Genomic DNA, 27,474 nt, shown 5'->3' with positions numbered 1-27,474 from the left:
ACCTACTGATCATGCGCTCGTGCAGGCAGATACTACAGGTGTGGTGTCACCAGTGCTGCCCACCTTCCAATGTTGAAGTGAGCAGAGCTGGAACAGCCTTTTAAAATAAAAATGTGTCCCACGTGGAGGGATCAGGTGTAATTGGCAATTGCACCCTGAGAAAAGTTTAGGTAATTCAAACATGTCTCTCAATATTTGGTTTATTATGGAAATATTGTCTTGTTCTGAAAGCACTAACATTAAGGTACTCTATTTTCTTAGCGGAATCTCTTGTGATAATTTCATTCAGATATTTGTTTGCTTATGTCGTCATTTAGTCAGGACATTCATATGGACTAGTTAATACCTAAGCAATCAAGATCCATGCACACTGTTCTGCACATCACAGTTATAATTGCAATTGCAAGCATCACAAATGGACCATAAGTATCCTCTAGAACGCAGCAGATCATCCTCATTTAGTCTCTAGCAGTCTCCAGAATCCAACTAATTGCAACAGGATGTCACGTCAGCATTCTCCAAAATCAAACTTCTTTATTCAAAGCATTGAAAAAAGGCTTGTGAATGTGACAAGCCATAACATTACACAGTATTGCTGTACTGTATGGAGCTTTGAATAAAGAAGCCTGATTTTGGAGAATGCTGAATGCTTTTGCAATTTGTTAGCACAGTAAGTATATTGATGCAGGATTGCTGCATTGCACATAGTACCATCATAATACAGATGTGTGAATACCCTGTTCGTGGTGTCAGGCAAATATCCCAATGCATACAGCCGTGTGTACATACACTATACAGAAGCAATCCCTGAAGATTTTTCTTAGTAAATGTGTGTATGTCGTGTAGTGTGTGTTAATAAACTCACCTTCCGCCCCCTTTTCTGGAATCCAGAAATGTTTTGCTCCTTTTTTCAGTGTCATCACCACAATTCAGACTCTTTGGGCCATGCTACACTCTGTATGACCCAGAAGTGGCTTCTTCAGTGTAAGTTTATACAGCGTCAGAACGAGGCTCTATAGGCTTTCAATGTAGAAGAGACTTCCGGGTCAGACATGGAGCACAGAGTGAGCTGGAGAGTCTGATCTGCGGTGATGTCACTGAGAAGAGGAGCAGAACAGCATTAGATCACAGAGAAGATGGAGGTAAGGGAGTATGGCTTGGATACGGTGTAAGAAGATGAGCCAGGACAGAGTCAACGGTTTCCGGTACACGTTGGGACCGGAACTATCGGGACTGTAACCACTGTTGCTGGGGGATGATTCTTCTGGGAGGGGAGGACCTTTGCATTGGACAGCAGGGGGCATGGGGGAGATAAAAGGGACTGAGCATGGGAACGAGGAAGATTTGACGGGAAGGCGACAGGAGAACAAGGAGAAGATTGACTCCCTCCCCACTGCTCCAACTGCTAACTCCTCATCATCTATCGCCCAGCGTTCTGACTTGCAAACTGACTGTGGGCTTACTGAGCTGTTCCCAGACTTCCCTTATTGGACAGCTCCTTTCCGCTCTCAGTGAGAGATAATCTGACTTGCTCCGTTCTTAGCGACCACTTCAGAGTTTCGCACGCTGCCGCAACCCACGAGTGTGCATCCTGTTCGTGTCCTGTGCCATTCCAGAGGAATCTACAAAAGAGACTGTTTCCACATACCAACGCACTCAAGCCAAGCGGACATGGATACATCGGCACGGTCCGGAGACAGTGCTTTTTGTTCCTGTGTAACAGAGCCAGAGACATTGTCCACGATTTGCGACGCCGGCGTAAGATATTCCACTGCAAGCGATAAGTTATCTTTTTTGTGCACCTTCCTCTTAAATACTGTATTTGTGTTCAAATCCTGTTGTCCGCTGCACATGCCATCTGTAAAAACTTAATTCAGGTCTACGGATGCCTGCAGCAGATCCATTCTGATCAAGGAGCCTGTTTCTTGGGAAGAGTAATGGATGAGCTACAACAGATCTATCAGTTTGACAGGTCTCATACCACACCATACCACCCTCATGGAAATGGGGCTTGTGAGCGGTTTAACCATACTCTAATCCAGATGTTAAGGACCCTGGAAAAAGAAAGGAAGGCCCGATGGCCCGAGTACGTGGCTGAGCTCGTGTGGAAGAGCTACTCCTTGTTGTTCGGCCGAACTGGGAAAGAAGTCACGGAACTAGAGCTGGATCCAGGGGAGGACTACCCACGGACGGAGATTTCTACCTTGGTCTGAAAACATCGTCACCGCTTGCAGACCCTACATCGTCTAGTACAGACTTGGCTTCAGGAGTTGGAGCACCCTGAGAAGCTCCCTCTGCGGGGGAAAGATCTTCCGGTTGGTGAACGAGTGTTGGTACCTGAGAAATGTCCATGGGACAAGCTGGAAAACCGGTGGGAGAGTAGGCCCTACAGAGTGAAGAGTTGGGTCGGTGCAGAAGGACCCATATACGACATTTATCCAGAAGGAGAAGAAAATGCTCCCACTAGAGTGGTACATAGGAGTATGCTCCAGTCATACCTCTCAGACGACCCCATACAAAAGGATAGAAACACCTGACGTTCTTGAGGAGGTGCCTCCCATGACCGAGGAAGATGAAAGTTCTGAGCAACAATCTGAGAATACTTCTGTTAGTCAGGGCCCTGAGACCCTGAAAGAAAACATTATGGTGGCTACAGATCCAACTCTGCCTCCACTAGGAGACTCCACTATTCCTTCCAATCTATGTCGCGCCGAACGCACAATGGCTGGACAACCCCCCAATCATTGCAAACAGGATCAGTTTATTTGGCAACAAGTCGCTAAGACAGACAAGCAACGATCTAATGTTTCTCAAGAAATGGTGAGTGAAAAGAGAGGGGGGTGTAAGATGATGAGCCAGAACAGAGTCAGTGGTTTCCAGTACACTTTGGGACTGTCACCACTGTTGCTGGGGGACGATTCTTCTGGGAAGGGAGGACCTTTGCACTGGACAGCAGGGGGCGTGGGGGAGATAAAAGGGACTGAGTGCGGGAATGAGGGAGATTTGGTGGGAAGGTGACCGGAGAACAAGGAGAAGGTTGACTCCCTCCCCACTGCTCTGACTGCTAACTCCTCATCATCTATCTCCCAGCGTTCTGTTCAAATCCTGTTGTCGCCGATGTTGATTTTGTCTCCCTGTGCTGAGTATTTCTTGTATGATAATAACCTGTTCTAGTAAATCATGTTAACCCCTTCTCTGCCTCCGGCTCTTCAGTGCATCCAATGAACCTTCCTTCCAGTTCCTCTTACAACTTCGGGATGCCACAACCTCAACTTTGATAGAATATAATACAACTGGGTGGAAAACATTAAAATACATATACAGTATTTAGTAATACATTTCACCATTATAATAAAGTAAATGCTTCTATCAAATAAATTTTAAAAAAATTAATTTATCTTTTTTTTTTAAGTGTTGAAGTATGATATTCAGGTTTACACTGGAGACTTATCGGATGCTGATGCTGAATCCAAGGTTTACATCAATGTCTTTGGGACCAGAGGAGATTCTGGAAAGCGAAAGTTACATAAATCCAAGTTCCATACTGGGAAATTTCAGAAAGGGCAGGTAAAATATTTGCAACATCAGCTTTTTTGACATTTCATTGGGAATTATCAGAAGAAATCTTTGGTGGAGCTGTAAAAGTGCACAATCCTAGTGAATTCAATGAGAGTGCTGTCAGTATACCTTGGGAATAAGGCAGAGGCGTATGGCTCTCCATGGAGACCTGTGTATCCACGAGATCATAGGGTCCAGGTTCACAGACAAATGTTGCCATCTCAAAGACAAGTGAGAGAAAATAAAATGGAAATAGTAACCCTTTATATGATATGATCTAAAAACATCTAGGAAATACTCAACGGTTCAGTCAAGACTCAAGACCAACTAAGGAAATATTGCATTACATTCATTTACCGAACCCTAGAGGTGTGTGCATCAGATCCGCAATGAGCAGATTCAAACACCGCAGATAACATGACCTTCTAATGTGTATATTATGTAATGTAGAAAAAAAGGAATGTAAAAAAAAAGGAATAATGTAATAACTTATTTTGTATTGAAATGGAAAATTATATATCTCATTTATTATTCTTTTTCTAGGTTGATGTATTTTGCATTGAAGCAGTTTCATTAGGGGAACTGCAGAAAATCCAGATGAGCTGTGATGGAAGTAAAAATGGTACTGCATGCCAACATATGGGCGCATATAAACTTATAATATAAAGTACTGGTACAGAAACAAGAATACTAGGTCATAGCAATGCACAGATATGTAGCAAATTCTGCAAATGCATTAAAAAATCTTCAAGTTTACCAATGGTCCATTGGTTACGTCTGGTATTGTAGGATCAACTTCACTGAAGTGAATAGAGCAGAGCTGCAATACTACTGACAACCTGTAGGCAGGTATGGGGCTGTGTCTGGAAGATATCAGCATATGTGTTTCTTATCAAGTACAGCCCCTTTAATGGCAAAAAAACAGTTGTCAGTTTATTAAATAAAAGTATACTAGATCTCAGCCAACATCACTGGTCAATATATGGCCATATCCTCTTTCTTTTGTTGGAGGTATAGTGGATGCATTGTTTAAAAGGTTGTTGGGGCATATAATATTGCTGATCTATTCTTAAGATAAATCTATAATATCAGATCAGTAGGGGTATGGCAATCAGGCCTCGCCGTCCTTAGCTCCAGCAGTGGCCGGATGTCAACATTCGACAGAGCTGTACAGCACAGCTGCATTCATTGTGTAGGGCTGCAAGCAAGAACTGCAGCTCAGCGCCTGTACTAAATAGTAGCTGGTACGAAGTATGCGACAGTGGCCGCCAAACAATAAGCGGAGCGCTGCTATTTTACGTGTTTACATCTAGTTGCCATCGGTAGGCTGCCACGTGTTAGTCCATCACTGATCTGATATTCATGATCCACACTAAGGATAAGTCATCAATGTTTTATGCTCTGACAACCCATATGACTTACAAAAGGTTTTCATGTCATTGGTTGATTAAAAATGAAGTGCTATTCTACAATAAAATCCTCAGACATTACATTTTGACCAAGATATGGAAATTACACCTATGTAAGTAGATAATTAAAAGTTACAAACTTAAATCACATTTACAACTTGAATTCAAAATTCACGGTCAATCTGAAGGATCTGCAGAGCCAAGAACCCGTTTTTCATGTATATGTAGAATCTTTATTTTTCAGTAAGTGATCACGCACCCATTATTGTCTATGGGCATGTTCATATGTCCGAATTTGTTGAGAAGGACTGATTGTTTCCAAAAAAAATCATTTTCTTAGCTTAAAAAGGAAGCTTTAATCTATTTGAAAAAAATTGCCATTTTTTTTTTTAAAGAATTAGATACAAGCTACATTTTTCCTAAGGAAAACATTCTTACTTTAAGGGCGCAGTCAGCTGGACATATCACACGGGTGATGATTACATCGCAGGGCGTGGACTGGCCTGCATCTCTCCTTATGTGAGCATGACAGCTGCATATAAATACTAAGAATCGTAGAATGTTAGTGTTGGAAGGGACCTCCTGGATCATCTGGTCTAACCCCCTGCACAAAGCAGGATTCACTAAACCATCTCAGACAGTTGTCTGTCCAGCCTCTGAAGACTTCCATTGAAAGAGAACTCATCACCTCTTGTAGCAGCCTGTTCCACTCATTGATCGCCCTCACTGTCAAAACGTTTTTTCTAATATCTAATCTGTGTCTTCTCCCTTTCAGTTTCATTCCATTGCTTATTGTGTTTCCATTTGCAAATGAGAATAAGGACGATCCCTCTACACTGTGACATCCTTTCACGCTCTCACGATCAGGTCAGGAGAGTCAACGGCCAGTCCATGCAGGGCGATCCAATCATTGCCCGTTTTATACGTCCGTCTGACTGCTCCCTAATGGGATGAGTGATAGGGCTATGGTAGACACAGCCACATTCACACATAGCTTTCATTCTTCCAACCGGTGGAAGCACTAGAGATTGAAGTAATAGCATATATTTTACTTATTATAAGGACCGATTCACAGATCCACAAATCCATAACCCACAAGTTAGATGACTCAAACTCAACAGCCATATGTATGCCTATGAGGTTGTCAAGTTTGGGTCAAGAGACCTGTGGCCAGTCCATGCATTGTGGATCGAGTATGGGCCATGAAACCCAGATAAGTGAATCTGACCTTAGTGTGAGCCATTCATTTTCAATTCTAGATGTTAGAAAAAGTTGAGAAGGATAATTATTCTGTAGAAAAATGTTAACATTCAGAACCCAACAACCACTGCTACAAGATTTACCTGCGTGTTTTATCTTTTTTCACCACAGGGAAGGGTTGGTTCTTGGATAAAGTTCTTATACAATACACTGAAGATGAAAGTATTCACAAAGTTCTGTTTCCATGCAGCAGGTATGTTACATGACAATAGAGCCAATATGACGAAAAGATAACAATATTGCAGTGTAAATGTAGTATCAAACAAATCTCTGCCTGCGAAATATCAACTACCAGTGCTCCCATGAATGTGATTGTCTAAGAGAAATCTAGAGAATACCAGTGTCACAAGTAGATTATGGCATGTGCCGTTTAAAAAAATGGAACGTAATATCTTGTTGCTTTTTTTTTTTTTTTTATAAAATCCTAAAGTAAAAGGATTAATTGTTTCACTTGAAGACACCTTAATGTTTTCCTATTATTGGAATCTCCAGTTTCCTGGAATTACAGTTGTGGCCAAAAGTATTGACACCCCTGCAATTCTGTCAGAAAATACTCAGTTTCTTCCTGAAAATGATTGCAAACACAAATTCTTTGGTATTATTATCTTCATTTAATTTGTCTTAAATTAAAAAAAACACAAAAAGAATTGTCCTAAAGCCAAATTGCATATAATTCCACACCAAACATAAAAAAGAGGATGGACAAAAGTATTGGCACTGTTCGAAAAATCATGTGATGCTTCTCTAATTTGTGTAATTAACAGCACTGTAACTTACCTGTGGCACCTAACAGGTGTTGGCAATAACTACATCACACTTGCAGCCAGTTGACATGGATTAAAGTTGACTCAACCTCTGTCCTGTGTCCTTGTGTGTACCACATTGAGCATGGAGAAAAGAAAGAAGACCAAAGAACTGTCTGAGGACTTGAGAAACCAAATTGTGAGGAAGCATGAGCAATCTCAAGGCTACAAGTCCATCTCCAAAGACCTGAATGTTCCTGTGTCTACCGTGCGCAGTGTCATCAAGAAGTTTAAAGCCCATGGCACTGTGGCTAACCTCCCTAGATGTGGAAGGAAAAGAAAAATTGACAAGAGATTTCAACGCAAGATTTTGCGGATGTTGGATAAAGAACCTCGACTAACATCCAAACAAGTTCAAGCTGCTCTGCAGTCCGAGGGTACAACAGTGTCAATCCGTACTATCCGTCGGCGTCTGAATGAAAAGGGACTGTATGGTAGGAGACCCAGGAAGACCCCACTTCTTACCCCGAGACATAAAAAAGCCAGGCTGGAGTTTGCCAAAACCTACCTGAAAAAGCCTAAAATGTTTTGGAAGAATGTTCTCTGGTCAGATGAGACAAAAGTAGAGCTTTTTGGGCAAAGGCATCAACATAGAGTTTACAGGAGAAAAACGGAGGCATTCAAAGAAAAAAACACGGTCCCTACAGTCAAACATGGCGAAGGTTCCCTGATGTTTTGGGGTTGCTTTGCTGCCTCTGGCACTGGACTGCTTGACCGTGTGCATGGCATTATGAAGTCAGAAGACTACCAACAAATTTTGCAGCATAATGTAGGGCCCAGTGTGAAAAAGCTGGGTCTCCCTCAGAGGTCATGGGTCTTCCAGCAGGACAATGACCCAAAACACACTTCAAAAAGCACTAGAAAGTGGTTTGAGAGAAAGCATTGGAGACTTCTAAGGTGGCCAGCAATGAGTCCAGACCTGAATCCCATAGAACACCTGTGGAGAGATCTAAAAATGGCAGTTTGGAGAAGGCACCCTTCAAATATCAGGGACCTGGAGCAGTTTGCCGAAGAAGAATGGTCTAAAATTCCAGCAGAGCATTGTAAGAAACTCATTGATGGTTACCGGAAGCGGTTGGTCGCAGTTATTTTGGCTAAAGGTTGTGCAACCAAGTATTAGGCTGAGGGTGCCAATACTTTTGTCTGGCCCATTTGTGGAGTTTTCTGTGAAATGATCAATGTTTTGCTTTTTGCTTCATTCTCTTTTGTGTTTTTTCATTTAAGACAAATTAAATGAAGATGATAATAGCAAAGAATTTGTGTTTGCAATCATTTTCAGGAAGAAACTGAGTATTATCTGACAGAATTACAGGGGTGTCAATACTTTTGGCCACAACTGTAGCTGCAGAAATCTTAAATGTGAAATTCCCATTAAAGTTTAATGTAGCTCATTCAGTTGTGAACTTGTACCATGGTCATTATCCTACATAACATTTTAATCGGATTGTAAATGAGGCATTAAATGCCACATTCACATGGAATACTCTCAGAATTGCAGCAGATCGGGTCAGGATTTAGGCACAGAGGTTTTGATCTATCAATGTTTTGCCCCAAGAATACTGGCATGAAAGCTTTGAAAAGTCACAAAATTTAGGTGCAACTCAGAGTTGCAGCAAAATGTTGCAACATTTAGCATTTCTCCAGCTCTTAAAAAATTTGCCGGAGCCGGGACGTGGCAGGAAGTAGATGGAGTGTAATGCCACAGCTTGTCTAATTAATAACGAGAAGGGGTGTTCTCTACAACAGAAATCGCACTCCAGTACCTGACTGGAGTAAGATTTCTGGTATAGCGCATGGAGGTGGATGCCACTTGTCAAAAGCTCTATGTGCATTTTTTTTATGATTCAGGAGCGTCTGATTCTAACATGCCCCCTCATCAAGACCTTGAAGAATAGGGTGCAGATCTTGTAAATCCAGGCCTAAAAGCCACAATGTGTGAACATAACCTAATACAGTGATGAGCTATTTCTATTATGTGCTTTATCATAATTCTTACTTTTCCTATTCCTAAAATGTCCAATGTTGGGAGAGCAGGGGATGTCATTAGCAGCACTCAGTACACAGCGAACTGCAGTATATGAATGTCAATTTTCTAAAGGATTTACAATTACCTCCTGCACTGATTGATGTTTTATACGTCAAGTTTCACTCCCTTCATCTAAACTGCACTGACGTAGCCAAAAAAGGTGACAGGTTCACTTTAAGCCCAAAATAAACTTGGCAGGCATGCTGAAGAAATAACATTTGCATAAAAAATCAGTACAAAGCAGGCGCTTTATCTTCTCATGCTCAGTCCTATGCTACTGCTTATAGCCCATAAATTGTATTTTAATGAGCTCAGCAGTCTCACCTGAGATTTGTAGGGTTTATCCGAGGTGGAAGAATAGAGGTCCCTCTACCAATCTACCCAACCATTTTATAGAAATCCAGGCCCATAAGAAAATATTTTTCAAGCCAAGTTTGCAGAAAAACCCCAACTGTCCCTAATGTTTTTTCGTATCTTACCCATCTTAAACCACTATAAGATATACAGTGAGGTCTCCTTCACACATACTGGTGATTCCTCTACAGGAAAAAACCATACTGATGAGATCCATAGTCTGTGTGTACGTATGAGACATCCATGTGCAGTCCATGTGTCCATGTTTGCAGTCTATATGTCTGTGTGATACATCTGTCTGCCTTCCGTGTGTCCGTGTTACAGGTACCAGTGCCTGGGAAGAATCGGCACAGTTCGCGCTGATTCCAGGCACCGGTGGCTGCTGAAGGCAGCTCTCATCATTATCTTGCTGAGGAGACAATTATGGGAGTTGTATTCAGCTCCGCTGTGTATATCCTGTGTAAAATAAAAAATTAAATAAAAAACCTGCTTGGGTTCCCGCATATTTTTAATAATCAGCAGAGGGATATCCACAGCTGGGGGCTGATGTTAAAACCCTGGCAAAGCAGGCTTACACCGCTCCCTCACCCACCCCGTCTTAATTGAAACTTCAATTCAAAGCCCTAATTGCTGGCTCAGACCCTGATACCTCATTCATGGGCCATGACTGACTTCAGCTGCGCTATTATCAAATTTCTACTGTGGGTCAATTGATGCCACTTGGTGTCTGCCCCTAATTTTTGGAAATGTTAGGATTCCAAGTTGGGTCTCCTTGTGTGTTGCCTGAATTTAACAGACCTCTCAGAGCACCATGCCTACACCAGTCACTCGTCATCCACTTGTTACTGATCAATGTTTCAGTTAGAATCCCTGTCTCATGCATCCATACTGCGCAGTTATACTATTTGTATTCTAGGTCAATTGATGCCACTTTTCCTGGTGTCTGCCCCTAATTTGAGCTGGTTGGGAAGCTTTTTGCCCCCTCCTTAAGGTGTTTTCTAGGCCAGGCAAGGAGAAGAGAGGATATGTGTGAGCCAGAACTGAATTGCTCAGAAGGAATTCTAAATTGTCAGGCATGGGAAGTGGACTGCAGGCAGAATAATAGAATTATAGAAATATAGGGGTCCAAAGCCAGGTAACTTATGTTACTGTTAAATACTACATAACAAATGTGCCACTACATGCATTTGATAAGCATAAGCCATTATATAATGCGGAAGTTATGTCTTCTAAGTCATGCACCTGCTCTATCCTCTGTACAAATGTTACATCAGGCTCCACAGGAAAAATAAAATTATTTTTGTAAGGTTGACTAACTCCTTCCATATCTATACTAAGAATTCAAGGTTCTTGCGCCATCCTTAGGTTTTAACCCAAAGAAGGAACGGTTCGGAGAAAATACAATCACACATATCATGAAGAACCCACTTTATTAGTGTTTGGGGTCATACAAGTACTTGTCGTCCTGATTGACCTTTATACTGCCGAAAGTTTACAACATAGCCTTATAGGTGTGTCCCTTTTATCCCACAGCTACGATGCCTAATATTAGTGGTTTGTTCACTGCTTTGTCTTTCCTTTACTTCTTGGCTCTGATGCACAAATTAACTGACAAGTAAGTGCTCCTTAGCTCTATATGATTAGACAGAAATATTAGCTTTCAAGCTTAATCAACTAGGCTTAATAACACACTTTTCAATACACCAGCTCAAGGCTGTGTTCACATGGGGCCATGATGCATGTTTGTCACAATTTTTTTAAAAACAGTGCGGCAAAAAAATGCAGTGTAACCGAAGACATATGATTGCAGCCTCAAACTGTTTGCATTTCAGCTTTGGATTTAAACTATGGCAGATTTGACATGAAGAATAGCTCTGGCTGTAAATTATTTCTTCTTTTTAGTATAGTAGTATAGCAAAAAGTACAGTAAAAACTAATAGACCTCATTACAAGTCAGTGGGGTCCTAGTCATATCAAATATACAAATGATCTGCTAATATTCTGGTTTTAGTTATCCAACACAATTCGTTCATTCTTACTATTCCTAGCAACACCTCATTTTTTCAATTCCAGTTCAAGTACACTTGTCTACACATTTTCAAAGGTATTCTGGTTCATAAATGAAATGTGCCATTTCTTAATGATTTTGATGTGCTGCTGAATTCAAATATAATGAAAACTGACAATAGCTCTTCTTTCTATGATATCGAAGAGCTTTCTTTTAACTACTATGTAAATTGTCTTGAGAATTCATAGAAATATATTTGTTACTTTAAAACATTATTATTTCTGCATATATAAAGATGCACATATAGGAAAATTAGCTGTAGTTAAATTCACTATTAGGCCGGGGTCACACTTTCATGTGCAATGCGAGAAACTCGCGCATCAATACCTGGCACTGCCGCCAGCACTCGGGACCGGAGTGTGCGGCTGCATAGAAATACATGCAGTGCCGGGTATTGATACGAGAGACTTGCGCCAGTTTCTCGCATTGCACATGGAAGTGTGACCCCGGCCTTAGGGATAAGCAAATGTGATACTCAGTCATCACTTGAGTATCACTTTGCTTGGATGTGCTCGTTACTCGGCGAGTAATGTACAGTGTTCGATGTAAACTTGAATCTCCACCACGCATTTTTAGCACATGTTACGCAGCCAATAAGCATGCATCACTAATGCCAAAACCATCTTGGTTCTGCCATTACTGTGATTGGCTGGCTGGCTGGCATCATCAGGGATTAGAAAAGGACAGTTGCTACCTGACTTGCACAGTGACACTATTGCACAGCTCTGTGACAATTCGTATTGGAGGGAGAGAGTGCTTGTCTAGGCCCATGTGCACAGTATAGCAAATCCAAAGCCTATAGTGTTGATGCTGGTCCTGGAGCTGAGCCATCATACTAAGAGACCTTCTAAGAACTAAATGTTTGTGTCACATACAATCTGCATTTAGCCTGGGGATGAGAGGGAAAGAGTCACAGGAGCAGGGAGACAGAGAGAATCCAGTCTGTGGATAGGGATTAGGTCTGTGTAGCCCGTTGGCAAATAAATAGAAGCATTTTTTGTGTGGGAGCTGAAAAAATGGAATATATTTTGCTCCATCAAGTATTCTGTGCGTTAAGGTCCTTTTTGTGTTTTATAACACACCCAATCATTGAAACATTTTCCTGGGCTACATATCTCAGCCATACACTATTCCGTAACATGGAGTACATTTCTGTGATCTCTAAAACTGAGAAAAAGCTTTGGGAAAAATTTTGCAGTCTGCCATTTGTCAGACATACAGTGTTACATAGTCTGTGAACATTTCTGTGACCTCTAAAAGTAAACAAAAGCTTTCAAAAAATTTTAGGCTTCCATTTCTCAGATCTACAGTGTTACGTGGTCTGTGTACATTTCTGTGATCTCTAAAACTGAGAAAAAGCATTGACACATTTTATGGATTGAATTTGATTTTCATCCATACACTTTTGCGTTCCCTCTGTTACATTATGGTGGAGTAAACTTACAAAAACTGCTTTGATTGCTGCAGGTGACCATTTTTCCTTATTAAAAATATACTTGATTTCAAGAGCCCTAGCAATTACAAAATACATAAGGCATGCGTTAAAGGACGGGGAAGTGAAAGTGCTGATGATGGTGCACGCAGATACCGAGGATGTGGGGCAGTTGTGACTACGCATGTTACTGGAGCACAAGAAACACGCCCATACACCAAACATAGATTTCTGTCCCACTTTGCAGGGAGGCTCGGTACACCACTTCTGAAGCAAGAGCAGTGCTTACAGGTGGTTGGTTGGATAACTGATGATGCTTACAGCAGGCTTGACAGCGCAACACAGTCTTCCACATGGTCCAGTCTTTCCAGCCTGCTATCTGCTATCCAACTGACCACCTGTCCGCACTGCTCTGGCTTCAGAAGTGGTGTGCCATGTCTCCCTGCAATGTGCGACAGGAACCTATGTGCCGTGGATGGGCGTGTTTCTTGTGCTCCAGCAGCAGGGATAGTCATCCCAGCCCCAAGGCCCCGGAATGTGCATACACCATCATGAGTGCTTCCTCTTCCCCATCCTTTAATTCACTCCTTGCATATTTTGTAATTGGTAGGTCTCTTGAAACCAAGTTTATTGTTAATAATAGAAAAAAATTGGTCACTTGCAGCAATCAAAGCATTTTTTGTGAGTTTACTCTACCGTAATGTATTAGAAAGAAAGCAAAAGTGTATGGATGACAATCAAATTCAATCCAGAAAAATGTGTCAACGCTTTATATCAGTTTTAGAGATGATAGAAATGTTCACAGACTATGTAGCACTGTATGTCTGAGAAATGGAAGCATACAAAATTTTTTAAAGCTTTTGTTCACTTTTAGACCTCAGAAATATTCACAGACAAAGTAACACTGTATGTATGAGAAATGGAAGCCTACAAACATTTTTAAAAGCTTTTTTAGTAGAGATGGGCGAACCCGAAAAGTAAAGTCCGGCATTGTACCGAACATCTACTGTTTGGGCACGGACACCGAACAAGGACTTCTACAGGAAGTCAGTGTTACTGTTCGGGTTCAGCTGATAGAACACCGGGTGTTTGTCACGCTGTCATGTGCATGATACGCGGCAAACACCACTTCTGATCAGCGGTGAAATCATCCCCGCCAGTCAGAGAGCCGCGGTTCCCACGCTGTCAAAAGACAGCGTGAGCGCTCAGTTGTGATTGGAGGTATAATAACAGCCATCAGCCGCTCCTGTTCTCGCTGTTTTTAGTGTCAGCAGGTGTCAGATGATGGGACCTGTAGTCCCATCAGCTGACACCAGGGACCAGAAGTAAACTTTATACCTCCGATCACAACTGAGTGTTCACGTTGTCTTTTGACAGCGTGGGAACCGCGGCTCTCTGACCAGCAGGGATGATTTCACCGCCGATCAGAAGCGGTGTTTGCCACGCTGTCATGCACATAACAGCGTGGCAAACACTGGATGTTCGGGACTCCCATTCAAGTGAATGAAGTTCAGGTTCGGGTCCGGGTACTGTTCTGGTACCTGAACCCAATTTTTTTGTAATTGTTCAGCCGAACCTGCTGGACCCGAACATCCAGATGTCCACCCATCTCTACTTTTTAGCAGGTTTCGATATCACATACACTAAATGTTTACAGACCATGTTAACACTGTATTTCTGAGAAATGGAAGCCTACAAACATTTGTAAAACGTTTGTTCACTTTTTTAGACCTCACAAAAATAATCACAGACAAAGTAACACTGTATGTCTGAGAAATAGAGTCCTACAAAATTTTGAAAAACTTTTGTTCACTTTTGGTCCTCACAAAAATATTCACAGAGCACGTAATATTGTATGTCTGAGAAATGGAGGCCTACAATTTTTTTAAATGCTTTTTAGCAGTTTTAGAGATCACAGAAATTTACTGCACACTACAGAATAGTGTATGGATGAGAAATGTAGCCTATTAAAATGTTTCAATGATTTTTGGATGTGTTATATAACAAAAAAATGCCTCAGAGCACAGAATACTTGATGGATCAAAATAAATTCAATTTTTTGAGCCCTCACAAAAAAACTGCAGCTATATATTTGCCAATGGATTGCACAGGCCTAATCCCTGTCTACAGACTGGATTCTGTCACTCTTCGTGCTCCTTTGACTCTGTTTCCCTCCACAGGCTAAATGCAGATTGTATGCACTGCAAACGACGGCTCAGCTTCAGCACCAGTATCAACACTACAGGTCTCAGATTCCTTATACTGTGCACGTAGACCTTGACAAGCACTCTCTCCCTTCAATACGAAGTGTCACAGAGCTGTGCAATGGCATCAATATGCTAAGCCGGGTGGCGCTGTCCTTTTATATCGTCTGATTTCGTCACACTATCGGCTAATCACAGTAACTTCACAACCAAGATGGTTACAGTATTACAGTGACTCACAGGTAATCTCCACATGCTTATTGGCTACGTAACAGGCGCCAAAGATGCGGGACAGGAATTCGAGTTTTACATTGCTTGCCGAGTAACGAGTACATACGAGCACCGCGATACTTATGAAGGGGGTGTTCTTTACCATGGAAATTATTCTGCAATCATCCACCACTGTTGTCTTCCGGGGACGTTCAGGTGCAGTGGTGTAACTAGAGTCTGAAGGGCCCTGTGCAAGATTTGGACTGGGGACCCCCTCATCCTGAATAAGATAATAAGATATATATATATATATATATATATACATATATATATATATACACACTCTCCCTCCATCCTAGTATATATGTGCCTCATCCTGGTATTTAGTTGTGCTCAAAAGAAAGCCAACATTCTGCTGGGGTATGTAAACTTTTGAGTACAATTGTATATGTCACTCATCCTGGTATTTGTCCCTCCTCGTGACTCCATCCTGGTATATATATGACCCATTCTGGTATATATCCCTTATCCTGAGCCCTATCCTAGTATATATATCTCCTGTTCTGCCGCTATTCTTTAATGTATAGAAAAAAAATTAACTTTTATACTCACCAGGGGTGTACAAAGAAGTCATGACGCTCCATGGCAGAAGTATAATACACACCACATAGTCCTCCATATAGTATAATGCATCCCATAGCCCTCCATGAAATATACTGCATAACCCATAGTCATCCATGTAGTATAATGCACAGCCCATAGTCATGCATATAAGTAAAATACACAGCCCATATCCTCCATATAATACAATGCACAGCCCATAGTCCTCAATATAGTATAATGCCAGCTCATAGTCATCCATAAAGTATAATGCACTCCCATAGTCACCCATAAAGTATAATGTATTCCCATAGTAATCCATGAAGTATAATGCACTCCCCATAGTATTACATAAAGTATAATTCACCCCATAGTTATCCATAAAGCATAATGCACCCCATAGTCACCAATAAAGTATAAAGCACTCCCATAGTCACCCATAAAGTATAATGCATTCCCATAGCAGCCATATAGTATAATGCACCGCCATAGTCATCCATAAAGTATAATGCACCCCGATCGTCACCAATAAAGTATAATGCACTCAGTATCACCCATAAAGTATAATGCACTCCCATAGTCATCCATAAAGTATAAAGCACCCCATAATGAGAGAACGGAAAAAGGGAAAATGGATGGAGTTCACCATGCTGCGAGATAATCGATGTTTGGAATGGACATACATGTGTAGGGTGCCGTTTCTGCTGGTGAGGCACAACTATGAAGAGGAGGAAAAAGTAAGAAATCCGGCACAACCGTCCAACGTTAAAATCCAGTTTATTCACAAGCCATTAAAAACAAGGATCCAAGGAAACCACATAAAACCTGATGCATTTCTGGCGCAACACAGGTGCACTTTGTCATAGGATAAAGGTTTGCAATACACACAGAATATATATACACTGGTAAATACCAGTCACGTGTAAAGGAATAATACTGATCACTGTAGTATGGTCTCCGCAGCCACCACCCACTTGGCTTTCAGCCAGTGGATTCTACAATTGTTCACAGAGTCACTGCAATGCATGCAATTTTGCAATTGACTGGAAGAAATCCTTTTCTCTACCACATGGTGTGAATCACGTCCTACAATCTTTCATCAATTGTGATTCCCACCATGTGGTTTATTCTATTGAATGCTGTTTGTGTAATGTCAGGTACATTGTTTGCACAAAAAGCGAATAGCAGATCATATAAATAATATTAGCAACAAGAATAGTACCCACTTAGGTGCGGCTAAGCCTTTTACTACCATCCACAATAATGATATATCACATCCAGGAGGTCCCTTCCAACTCTACGATTCTATGATTCTATATTAAAGTCTATGGTATGTATGGTATGGGGTGTCTGCCCAGAGGGTGGATAAAACACTTGGCACTAATGGAGGCTTTTTGGATTATGAAATGAAATGACATATAAAGTTCCCTAATGAAAAGAACTACAAAAATGATTTATTTTATATTTATTACTTCAACTATTATTATATTTCACATCCATTTGTGCCAATTTGCCTGCTATATACAGTAACATTCATTGTTTTCCTACTCGTTTTTTTTTCTTGTTCCTCTCTGGAATCACCATGGTTAATCAGTGTAGCACACAGCTGTTGTTTTCTAAATGCAATTATCATTCCTTGGCACGTGATTGTTATTTACCAGTATATATATATTCTGTGTGTATTACAAACCTATATCCTATGACTAAGGGCACATTTGATGCGCCAGAAATGCATCAGGTTTTATATGGTTTCCTAAATAAATTAGATTTTAATATTGGATTGTTGTGCCGGAATTCTGCGTTCTTCCTTCGCTATAATGCACCCCATAATCATCCAAAGAAAAAGCGTCCAGCTCAACCAATTTAGTGAAATGGCAAGTTTATTCACCAAACTTCATACATGGAGGGCAAAATCTTCGGTACAGTGGCAGACAAGTGATAGTATTGACGCTTTTCTGGAGACTAAGCTCCCTTATTCATGATCATGAATTCTTTGGATGTTTCACGCCTTGACACAGCGGGTCCGTGCTCCCAAAATCAGGATGCATTGACGGGTGAGCTGGAATCTGTCTTTCTACCCCATAATCATCCATAAAGTATAATGCACCCCATAGTTATCCAAGTACTAGTACGGCCACTGATTTAAAAATATATATATATATAATTAAATACTCGCCTTCTTTTCGCTTCCCAACCAAGCAGCGACATCTTGTGAGTTGTAAAGCCGGCACCTGACTTTGGCATGCGAATTGAATGCATGACGTCACTTCCATGCACCCCCAATCACATGCGTGCTTATGTCAGCTGCCGGCCTCTGATTGATCGGCAACGTATATTGTGATGCATGGGCCCAATGGGACTATGCACTGCAAAACACTTCAACTAGATGTGCGTCCAAGGACGCACATTCAGTTGAAGCTTCAGTGCTGGCCACTGTTACCATGGTCGTGATGCTGCAGTTCAGGCATTTCAATGCTCACAAGATCACCAGTGCATTCTTTTTTTGCAGAATGTATCAAACTCTTGATTCAGCTCTAGACCTTTCACCTGCTAAATTGATGATGGATTAAAAAAGGGATAACCCATGAAACCCATTAAAGAGCTTTTGAGATAATTGTCCAAATACTTTTGGTCCTTTTAAAAGAGGCCGCTACATATTAGAGCTGTCATTCTTAAACTGTTACTCCAATTAGGATGTGAATAGCCTCAAATTAAAGCTCAGAGTCTGCACCTTAAGCCATATTGATTATATAACTGTATCTTGTTTTATGACAAAACTCATGCCACTGTCCAACTGTTTCCTGACCTAACTATGTCTAAAAACTATTTAGAATTAGGATTTGAATACACCATGCAGACATAACAATTGGTAATGGGATCGGTTGGCTTTCTCCAGACCACTGTACCATCAAAGGCATATATTGCCTTTTCCAATTCACCTATAGCATAACATGTGATGTGATATTACAGCATAGGCCAAAATCACCCTGTTCTCCTATTCTGAAGCCAAAATACAGGTTGTAGGCTGTCACACAAGTGGATTGTAGACCCACTGTGCAACAGTCCAGGCTTACACTTGGAGGTGGCTAAGTAGTCACTAGAGCTCCTGATGGTGGAGCTAGGCTTGAGGTGCAGGAGACAACCAGGTACGACTCCAAAGGCAATCCCCGGTGCTGCGGCAGCTGACCCCAAGGGTTAGATCACAGACACAGACTTAGAGTCCAAGGTAGGGTCGGATATAGATGCACATTTGAACAGACAAAACCTACAAAAGACAAAATGAAAAAAACCCTGCTGCAATTAAATAAGTAAAAAGCAAAAGTGCATTTAAATCATACAGAGTTCTTAGTAATACTGTATTTGATCAAACATAGCATAAAAGCCGTCCCACCATTGACAAGGTGACTCTGTGGTCGGGGCGGTCCTACACTGTCTAATATTAAAAACCTTATCATGTGTCAAAGTTGACGTCTGTGTGAATAAGGGCAGAAAAGGACCGGGTCCCAACCACCAGACACCAGTCAGGGGAAGCCTTTGTCATAGCTGCTTTTTGTTCTGACCAAGCGTCAGCTATGCCAGATCACCAGTGAGTCCGAATTATGAGGTTTTTCGCCCTTCTGATGACAAGCGCTTGGAGACAAGAGACTCAACACACAAGCCGTGGTCAAATCACTTTGACGTAATGAAATACAAGGCAATCTTTTATACCATTTACAACAATATGTAATTCGATGGAGCTCATGTAGCCCCCACCATCACCCACCATCAGCTTCAGGGTTACAACATGTTTACAATGTACCCAGAACACGCTGTGGCTGACTTTTGAGAACATATATGATAAGAAGCATTTTCTCCTTGAAGAGGAGACAGGCAAAACTGCAGCGTCATAAGAATGAATGAAAGGCAAAAGGCAAATGGAGAATTAAAGGCATTTAAAGGGATATAAAAGCAAACTATTAACTCTTCTATATCACCTTTAAATACAATTTCCAGCTCAGGAGAGGAAGGCCACACCCCAGCTTGCACAGAATGCAAAAATACAAAGAAAAAACACAAAAATTGAGCTTGGTTTGAATTGGTACACATGCAGCATATGATTGCATGTTCACATGGCCAAAAAGCATACAAAACCTACAAAAGACAAAATGAAAAAAACCCTGCTGTAATTAAATAAGTAAAAAGCAAAAGTGCATTTAAATCATACAGAGATCTTAGTAATACTGTATTTGATCAAACATAGCATAAAAGCCATCCCACCATCGACAAGGTGACTCTGTGGTCGGGGCGGTCCTACACTGTCTAATATTAAAAACCTTATCATGTGTCAAAGTTGACGTCTGTGTGAATAAGAGCAGACAAGGACCGGGTCCCAACATGCAATCATATGCTGCATGTGTACCAACTCAAACCAAGCTCAATTTTTGTGTTTTTTTTACATTTAAACAGAGCAGATCCTGGAACACCTGACAGGGTGGACACTGATGCAGGTTCAAACAGTGCAGATCCTGGAACACTTGACAGAACAGACACTAGTGCAAGTTCAGATAGTGTGGATCCTGGAACACTTGACAGGATGGACACTGGTACTGGTTCAGTTACCGCCCGGTAACTGCAGGCTCAGCTAGGGCTGGAGTGGCTTCATGTTTTGGTACCACCGCAGAAGTTTCTGGTTTAGGTACTATTGGAGCAGTTTCAGGCTCAGGTACCGTGGGAGCAGCTTTAGTTTCAGGTAACCCCGACAACAGGAACAAGTTAGGGTTTAGACAAGGTGGATTCAGACTAGGTGGGTTCAGCAGCAGGTTCAGGCTCTAACAGGATAAGTTCAGGAACAGGTTCAGACTACGCTGGTCCAGCAACAGGTTCAGTTTCTAGCAGAATAGGTTCAGAAACAGACTCAGGAATAGGTTTAGGGACATGACAGCTACTAGCAGGGACAAACTCAAACTAACACTAAAGAAGGCATTGTACAGGCACCTCCCTACAGGGGAGCATGCCTTAAATATTAGCTGCCTCCCAGCTATTAGCTGAAGGCAGATTCAGCGTGCGCTCTACCCATGTTGGAGGAAGTGAACACTCACACACTAAGCGTACTCCCAGGAGACCCATGCGCCATATCCAGGCCCAGGAGCAGGAAACCACTGTAGGACAGAAAGACGCCACCAAGCGGCCGTGGCACTGAGTATGTCAGTGTCCCTGCTGGGAGGAGGGAAAGAGAACATGCAGGGACGCCAGCATTAGTGTTGCAATATCCCCCCTTACAACACCTCTTATTCAAGCCCACAAGAAATCTCTGCAGAAGAAGTGACGCACAAATATTTTCCTTCGATTCCCATGATCTGTCTTTAAGGCCAAATCCTCTCCAGACCAATAGACATTTGGACTAAGGAGCACAAGAGCAGAAAAGAGAACAAGATTAATAAGAATAGTTGAAGATACTGTTTCCAGATCCATGTTCAATTCTGTGTTTGGGATTATGGATTATATATCTTTGAGTGGGTGAGGATCCCGGAAATTGGCCAATCGACCACCATTTCTCTTTGAGGCCAAATTCTCTCCAGACCTTTAGAAAAAAGTTTTTTTTTATCTCTGAAACATAAGAGCACAGTAGTAGGAGAGAAGGCCTGTTCTAGGGAAAGAATTGAAGATACGTGATGATATGTCCTTGAGAGGGTGAGGATCACAGAAAAAGGTCAATGGAATCAACATGTGATCTGTGAATAGGCAATGTCTACACCTCTTTTTCATTGCAGATCTGTTTAAAGAACATAAATGAATATACCTTCCCAGGGGAAATCTTCAATTTGGTGTCCGGGATGATGCGCTCTCGAGGGGGTGAGGATCCTGGAGTCAGGTCAATGGAACCATTGTATGGTCTGTGCGGAGGCAACAGGCAGCCGGACTGAATGTACAGAGACCAGTCACCTCTTGTGACCATACTATCCCAGTGAAGCACCTTACCGCATCTCCAGTCAAGGATGGGCTCATGGGTATGCAGACATGGAATACGCAGGAGTGGTGAGCGTAACACACAAGGCAGCATATAAAAAATGATCTTCTCCTTGTGCAGCATTCCCAAAGCTTCACCTGTTCAGTAACCATTCAAACGACTTTGGATAAAGCCTTTCTTTCAGCGGAGAACACTATCAAGGGACTCTAGACTTTGGAGTTGTTCTGTGCTACCACAGTAGTAGTACAATCCCTTGGCATGATGATTTTCCTGCTGATTCTCAACCAGCTTCTCATGGCCCACATTTTACAGTGTAGCATGCACTGATTTAGGAACCCACAGCCCTGCTTGGTGTCTCCATTGTAATGTGTTGGTGCAGACAGACGAGGTTGCTGCAACTTGGAATGGAGTGAATGAAGCAGCTGTCGTCAGGGTATCCAAACAGTTATTCGCAGTCAGCAAATATTTTCTTGGTGATCTCACTGACTGTTCAACTCTTGTACAACTCCGAGGGTGGAGAGGTCTTGGGATCACCGGGGTCCATTGCCTGTACAAACTGAAATGCACGTGGATTGTGGACCCACTGCGCCATGATCCAAATTTACCTTTGGAGGGGCGTGGTTTTCACTAGAGCATTTGATGATGGAATTAGGCTTGAGATGCAGATGGCTGCCAGGTACCACTCCAAGGGCCGTCCCCAATGCTGTGGCAGCTAACCCAAGGGTCAGGACCGCAGACAAGGCCTCGGAGTCCAAGCAGGACTGGATTTAAATGCAGGGTGGATCCTGGAATACTTGACACTGGTGTTGAGCGACTTTTGGTTTTTTAGGGTCGAGTTTCGTTTCATGAAACCCGACTTTTCCAAAAGTCGGGTCGAGCAAAATCGGCCGACTATAGGGAAAAGTCGGGGTCGTCCCGAAACACGAAACCCAATGTAAGTCAATGGAGAATTAAAGTCAGCAGTGAGAGGAGGACAGGAAACACACCAACAGTGCCCATTTGAATGCCAAAAGCATAAATTCTTGTTACTGAAGCTTGTCAACCTTAATTAACTTCATAATACTAGATACGCACTGAAAAATGGGGGTTATTTGGCTACAGTTGGGGGGGGGGAGGGCTGGCTCCAGGTTTTCGTGGGCCCAGGGACAAAGAGCGCCCCTTTAACACATACCACAACTCATGATGCTCCGATAGAGAAATAGCAGTATAGTACAATGAAAAATACTTCACTTCTTACATCTCATGACTGATATCCATTTTAAATTCTCCAATACCTCCAAAAACGGACAGTATATAACTCCATACAGTATTATGGCCAGCGCTTAGTGCGCTATACAGAGTAATGAGGCCCATATATTTCTCCATACGGAATCATTATTCCCATATAATGTTTCAAACCGTATATGATGAGCTCCACATAATGCTACAGTATATGTTGGTCCCAATGGATGAAGCTCCACTGTCTTATGGGCCCAAATAATGCTCCATATATAATGGGCCCCATTTCTACTGCTCTAGTGTATAATGGGCCCTGTAAATGCTGCTCCAGTGTCTGATGTCCACCTTTGGAATGCTCCAGTGTATGGTGGGCCCCATATATCATTCACCAGAGTATAGTGCTCCCCAAAAATTGCTGTCCCAACATTGAAAACAATTACATAAGTCTCCTTGCTAGGGAATCCCTGCACTACTCTGAACTCCTTGTCGTCCCCATCTTCCATCTCACTGCACTTGGCTGTTTAGGCCCTCCCACCGGCAGAGACACTTTTGCGTACTATGCGGTGCCCTGTGCCAGTGCCATCGCCCATGAGTATGCCCCCACACCTGCTCAAGGAACCTGCACTTTCATCTGCACCTTCCTCTTTGTCACCGTGTAAGGTGGTATAGTATGCGGGAAGGGGAACCTGAGTTTCCTCAGGTTTAGATTCTGGCGGTGTAGAGTGCGAGGGGAATGTAGTGGTCTGGGTCAATGTACCAGCAGCATCATCCAGCAGTGGCTGGGCCTCAGTGCACTTGTGGCGTCCCCAAGAGTACGGTCGCCACTGTGGCATTGCCTTCCTCCTAGGGAGTGTGTTGTCAAGCTTGGGAGCAACGAAGGATCTCTCTAGCAGTGAAACCAACACACAACACATTTCCCACTCCAGGCCAGCAGGGAGACCTCTGAACCTGACTGCTGAGGAGCTGCTCTCTATGGTCGGGAGGAAGTAAGTTAGGGCACTCTGTGCAGGGAAGGGGAAGTGTGTGGACGTGAGAAGGGGAGCTGGAGGATGAGCAGAGTTAAGGCTAACTCCTAGCTGGAGCGCATGGTGCGGATTCCGGTCTCCGAGTTTGTAGGGACACTGACGTTCCTGCAGCAGAAACCGGGGGAAGTTGCAGCTATAAATGCTCTGTACCGAACTAAGGCTCGGAGGCCCCAGTATCGACGTGTGTGAGGCAGAAGGAAAAGGCTACAGCTGTCTGCCATACAAGTAAAGTCTGAGGAACATCTGTTAGACAGGAGACGTTTCAGTGAACCACGGTCCTGTGAGTGCTTCCCCCACAAGCGCTAGAAAGGAGACGTTCAGGAAAGTACATGTTGGCGGAGTGTTGGAAGGGAGCTTTCCATTCTGGTCCCGGAGGTTGGCAGAGGTCCTGACCCGGAGGACACAGCACGGAGGCAGGCATCTGTGTAACCTGCAGACTGTGAGTAAAGCTTTGGAACTGCACGCTCTGGTGTCCTACAGTTATTCCAGCACCGCTACATCTGGGTACCAGCACCTACACCGCCTGTGCCTTTCCCTCATCACTACCTCTACACTTCCCTGGGACTCCATCTCCACCTGTAGGGAGCTTCACCATCTTTGCTGCACAACACCATCAGTCCCAGAGGATCTGCATGCAGCGTCGGCCTAACATCTATGTTGCCGAACACCACAGGTGGCGTCAAACTATCTATATAAACTCTTTACCATTATACCACGCCATTTACATGGGCGCCCAGGGCCACCGTCCGGGTCACCGCTGCTGTGACACATCCCACTGACACCGGCCCGGTACCGAGTACCCCACAGCCCTGGGAGGGCGACCCATATGCCGACTGCTGATCGGGCGGCGTTATTCCCACGAACCTCCAAACAGCGTCCCTGAAGGCAAAGTTTTTGGTTTCCGGGGGCAGTATGATTGCAAAGCTGAACCTTAAAGGAATGTCCAAAAGGGCACCACCAGGAGTGGAGCCTGTGGCTTAATTTGACTGCACCTGGGAAACCACTACCATACAAGCTACAGAAAAGATGGACAGATTGCAAGCTTTGTCGATTCTGTGTGTGGTGTGGTATGTCCGTTTGTAGTTGTTCTAGCGATTTCTCAGCTTTATTCCGTTAATGACCGAGACTCCGGCATGGCCCCGCGGTATGCGTCAAGCTTACTAGAGGGATACGCGAGGCTGTGGCACGTGAGATTGAGCAATAACAGGTCTAGCATTCCAGTACATGTCTGGGGCTGCATGCACGCTACGCTGAAAGGACCAGCTTTTGTCGCTTACAGGTGCAGATAACCTGCTGAACTCCGTTAGTGATGGGGATCTGGGATTCAGATTATTCCCCGCGAACGATGATTTCCCAGTAAGTTCAGGTCAACCGCAATTCTGGAGTTAGGCCTAACCGTCATTCCTGAAAAAATTACGTGTCCAAACCACAGGTGCTGTAGCTTGCTTAACAGCTCGGCAGCCGTTCTCAGGCCCAGAATGGATTCAACAACATTGTAGAAAGTTGATAAAGGGTACAGTTTCACCGGATAACACGTATATATGTAGCCTAGTTTACACATTAAAAATATATGTCTATAGATCAGGAGGCAGACTCAGATGTTCTCAGGCCCAGTATGGATTTGACCAGATTGTACAAAGTTGAGAAAGGGTACTTTATCACTGGATAGCAGGTATATATAGCATAGTTTAAACATGTAAAATATCCGTGTTCTCAGTATGGATTACACAGCAATCTAAAAAGTGGAAAAAAGGAAATGCATTTGAGGTGTATACAACTATATACTTTTGGTGTTATTTTTAAATCTTCATATATATTTCTGTCTCAGTAATACAGTCCAGCCTCTCCGCAATAGGAAATGAGATGCATGCAATTAGTGACATAAAGGCTATTGATTGCAGAAATCTAGGAATTATTATTCACGGGAAAAACTTCCGTCACAATTCTCATAGGCGATGCTGACCCTCAATTAATTTGTGTGTCGAGACAGTGAAAACATTTTTTTGTGAATAAAGTCTTGCTGTATCACACTTCCGTTGATTCCATCACTGTTACTCATCTCAATCCAATTTTTATCACAGGGAGCGATGTAAACATGGTGCTCACTGGCTATCATGATCTGTCACGTAACTTTGGAGTGCAAAAGACAGAAGCCACAGGCCGTAGGCGATTCTATTTGATTGGCATGAGAGGGCACATTTTGAAATGTGTGCCGGAATGTCACACGTTTGTGAGTAGGAAAACTGTGAAAGCTGATGATAAACCACCACTGCATGTAATTGTGAGTCGATGTCCATAAGAAATGGAAGCCACTGATCATCTGGAGCTAGAGCCCGGCCAGCAGGACAGGGCATAGCTACATCTTAACCATCATCTTTCAGTTCAATCAATTTGTAGTGGCAGTCCCAGTGAAGGATTTGACAGCCCAGACTACACAGCAGAGGAGCAGGGAGAGGTAAACATTGCAAATGCTGGGGCCCTGCCCAAGCAAGGGGGGCAAACTCGTGGGCATCGGTACTGGCACTGGGCCCCTCATAGTACGGCGGTGTGTCTGACGGCGGGTGTGCACCACCACTGTCAGAGACACTTGATTGCACTATGAGGGACCCTATGCCAGTGCCCGCGCCCAAGAGTCGGCCTACCCACCTGTCCAGGGCAACGGCACTCGCACGGTTTTGTGTGCTAGGTGGTGACCCCGGCCATGGGGGGGGGGCGCCGACTTAGGGAGGTTTACAAAGTGGCATATGTAGATGTGGGTCATTCAGCTGCTGCAAAAGGCGAAACAGGTAAAGTTCGTGGAATAGGAGGAGGACCAAAGCAAGCCATTTTTCTGGCAACCTATGTGTCATCAAGGGAAGGTGGGACAAAATCCTTGGAAACCCATGCATGGTTCATTTTAATGAAGGATAGATCATCCACATTTTGGGTTGACAGACGGGTCTTTTTTTCTGTCAGGATTGATCCAGCTGCACTGAAGACTCTTTCCGATAGCACACTTGCAGCTGGGCAAGCGAGCTCCTGTAAGGCATATTGTGCCAATTCAGGCCAGGTGTCCAGGTTAGCGGCCCAATAGTCAAAGGGGAATGACCTGTGCGGGAGAACATCGATATGGGAGGAAAAGTAGTTGTTAACCATAGTTGACAACTGCTGTCTCCTGTCACTTTCCATCGATGCAGTATTACCAGTTGTGTGAGCGGTCCGTGAAAAATCTGTCCACAACATTGTCATGAAACCCCTGTCTCCAACGCCACTTCTGCTGTGTGCACCACGAACACCTCTGCCAAGCTGCCCCCGGCCGGTACGGCTCATATGAGAACCATCACCGCTGCTGTGTGCTGGGAATGCCTCAACCAACCGGTT

The 27,474-nt window shown here is 43.1% G+C and overlaps 1 protein-coding gene across 1 annotated transcript in view; it reads left to right on the top strand.

Moving 5' to 3' along the window:
• RP1 (RP1 axonemal microtubule associated) overlaps positions 1-27,474 on the top strand; it is a 742,035-nt gene that overhangs the window by 341,270 nt on the left and 373,291 nt on the right. The window contains exons 26-28 of the mRNA XM_073583994.1: positions 3,413-3,567; positions 4,102-4,180; positions 6,339-6,420. Of these exons, the coding sequence (XP_073440095.1) occupies positions 3,413-3,567; positions 4,102-4,180; positions 6,339-6,420 (316 nt within the window). The remainder of the gene's footprint in view (positions 1-3,412; positions 3,568-4,101; positions 4,181-6,338; positions 6,421-27,474) is intronic.

The sequence above is a fragment of the Dendrobates tinctorius genome, unplaced genomic scaffold, assembly GCF_039654945.1.
Source record: "Dendrobates tinctorius isolate UK_male_01 unplaced genomic scaffold, ASM3965494v1 ptg000082l, whole genome shotgun sequence".
Classification (NCBI taxonomy): domain Eukaryota; kingdom Metazoa; phylum Chordata; class Amphibia; order Anura; family Dendrobatidae; genus Dendrobates; species Dendrobates tinctorius.
This window is presented reverse-complemented; position numbering and strand designations above follow the sequence as displayed.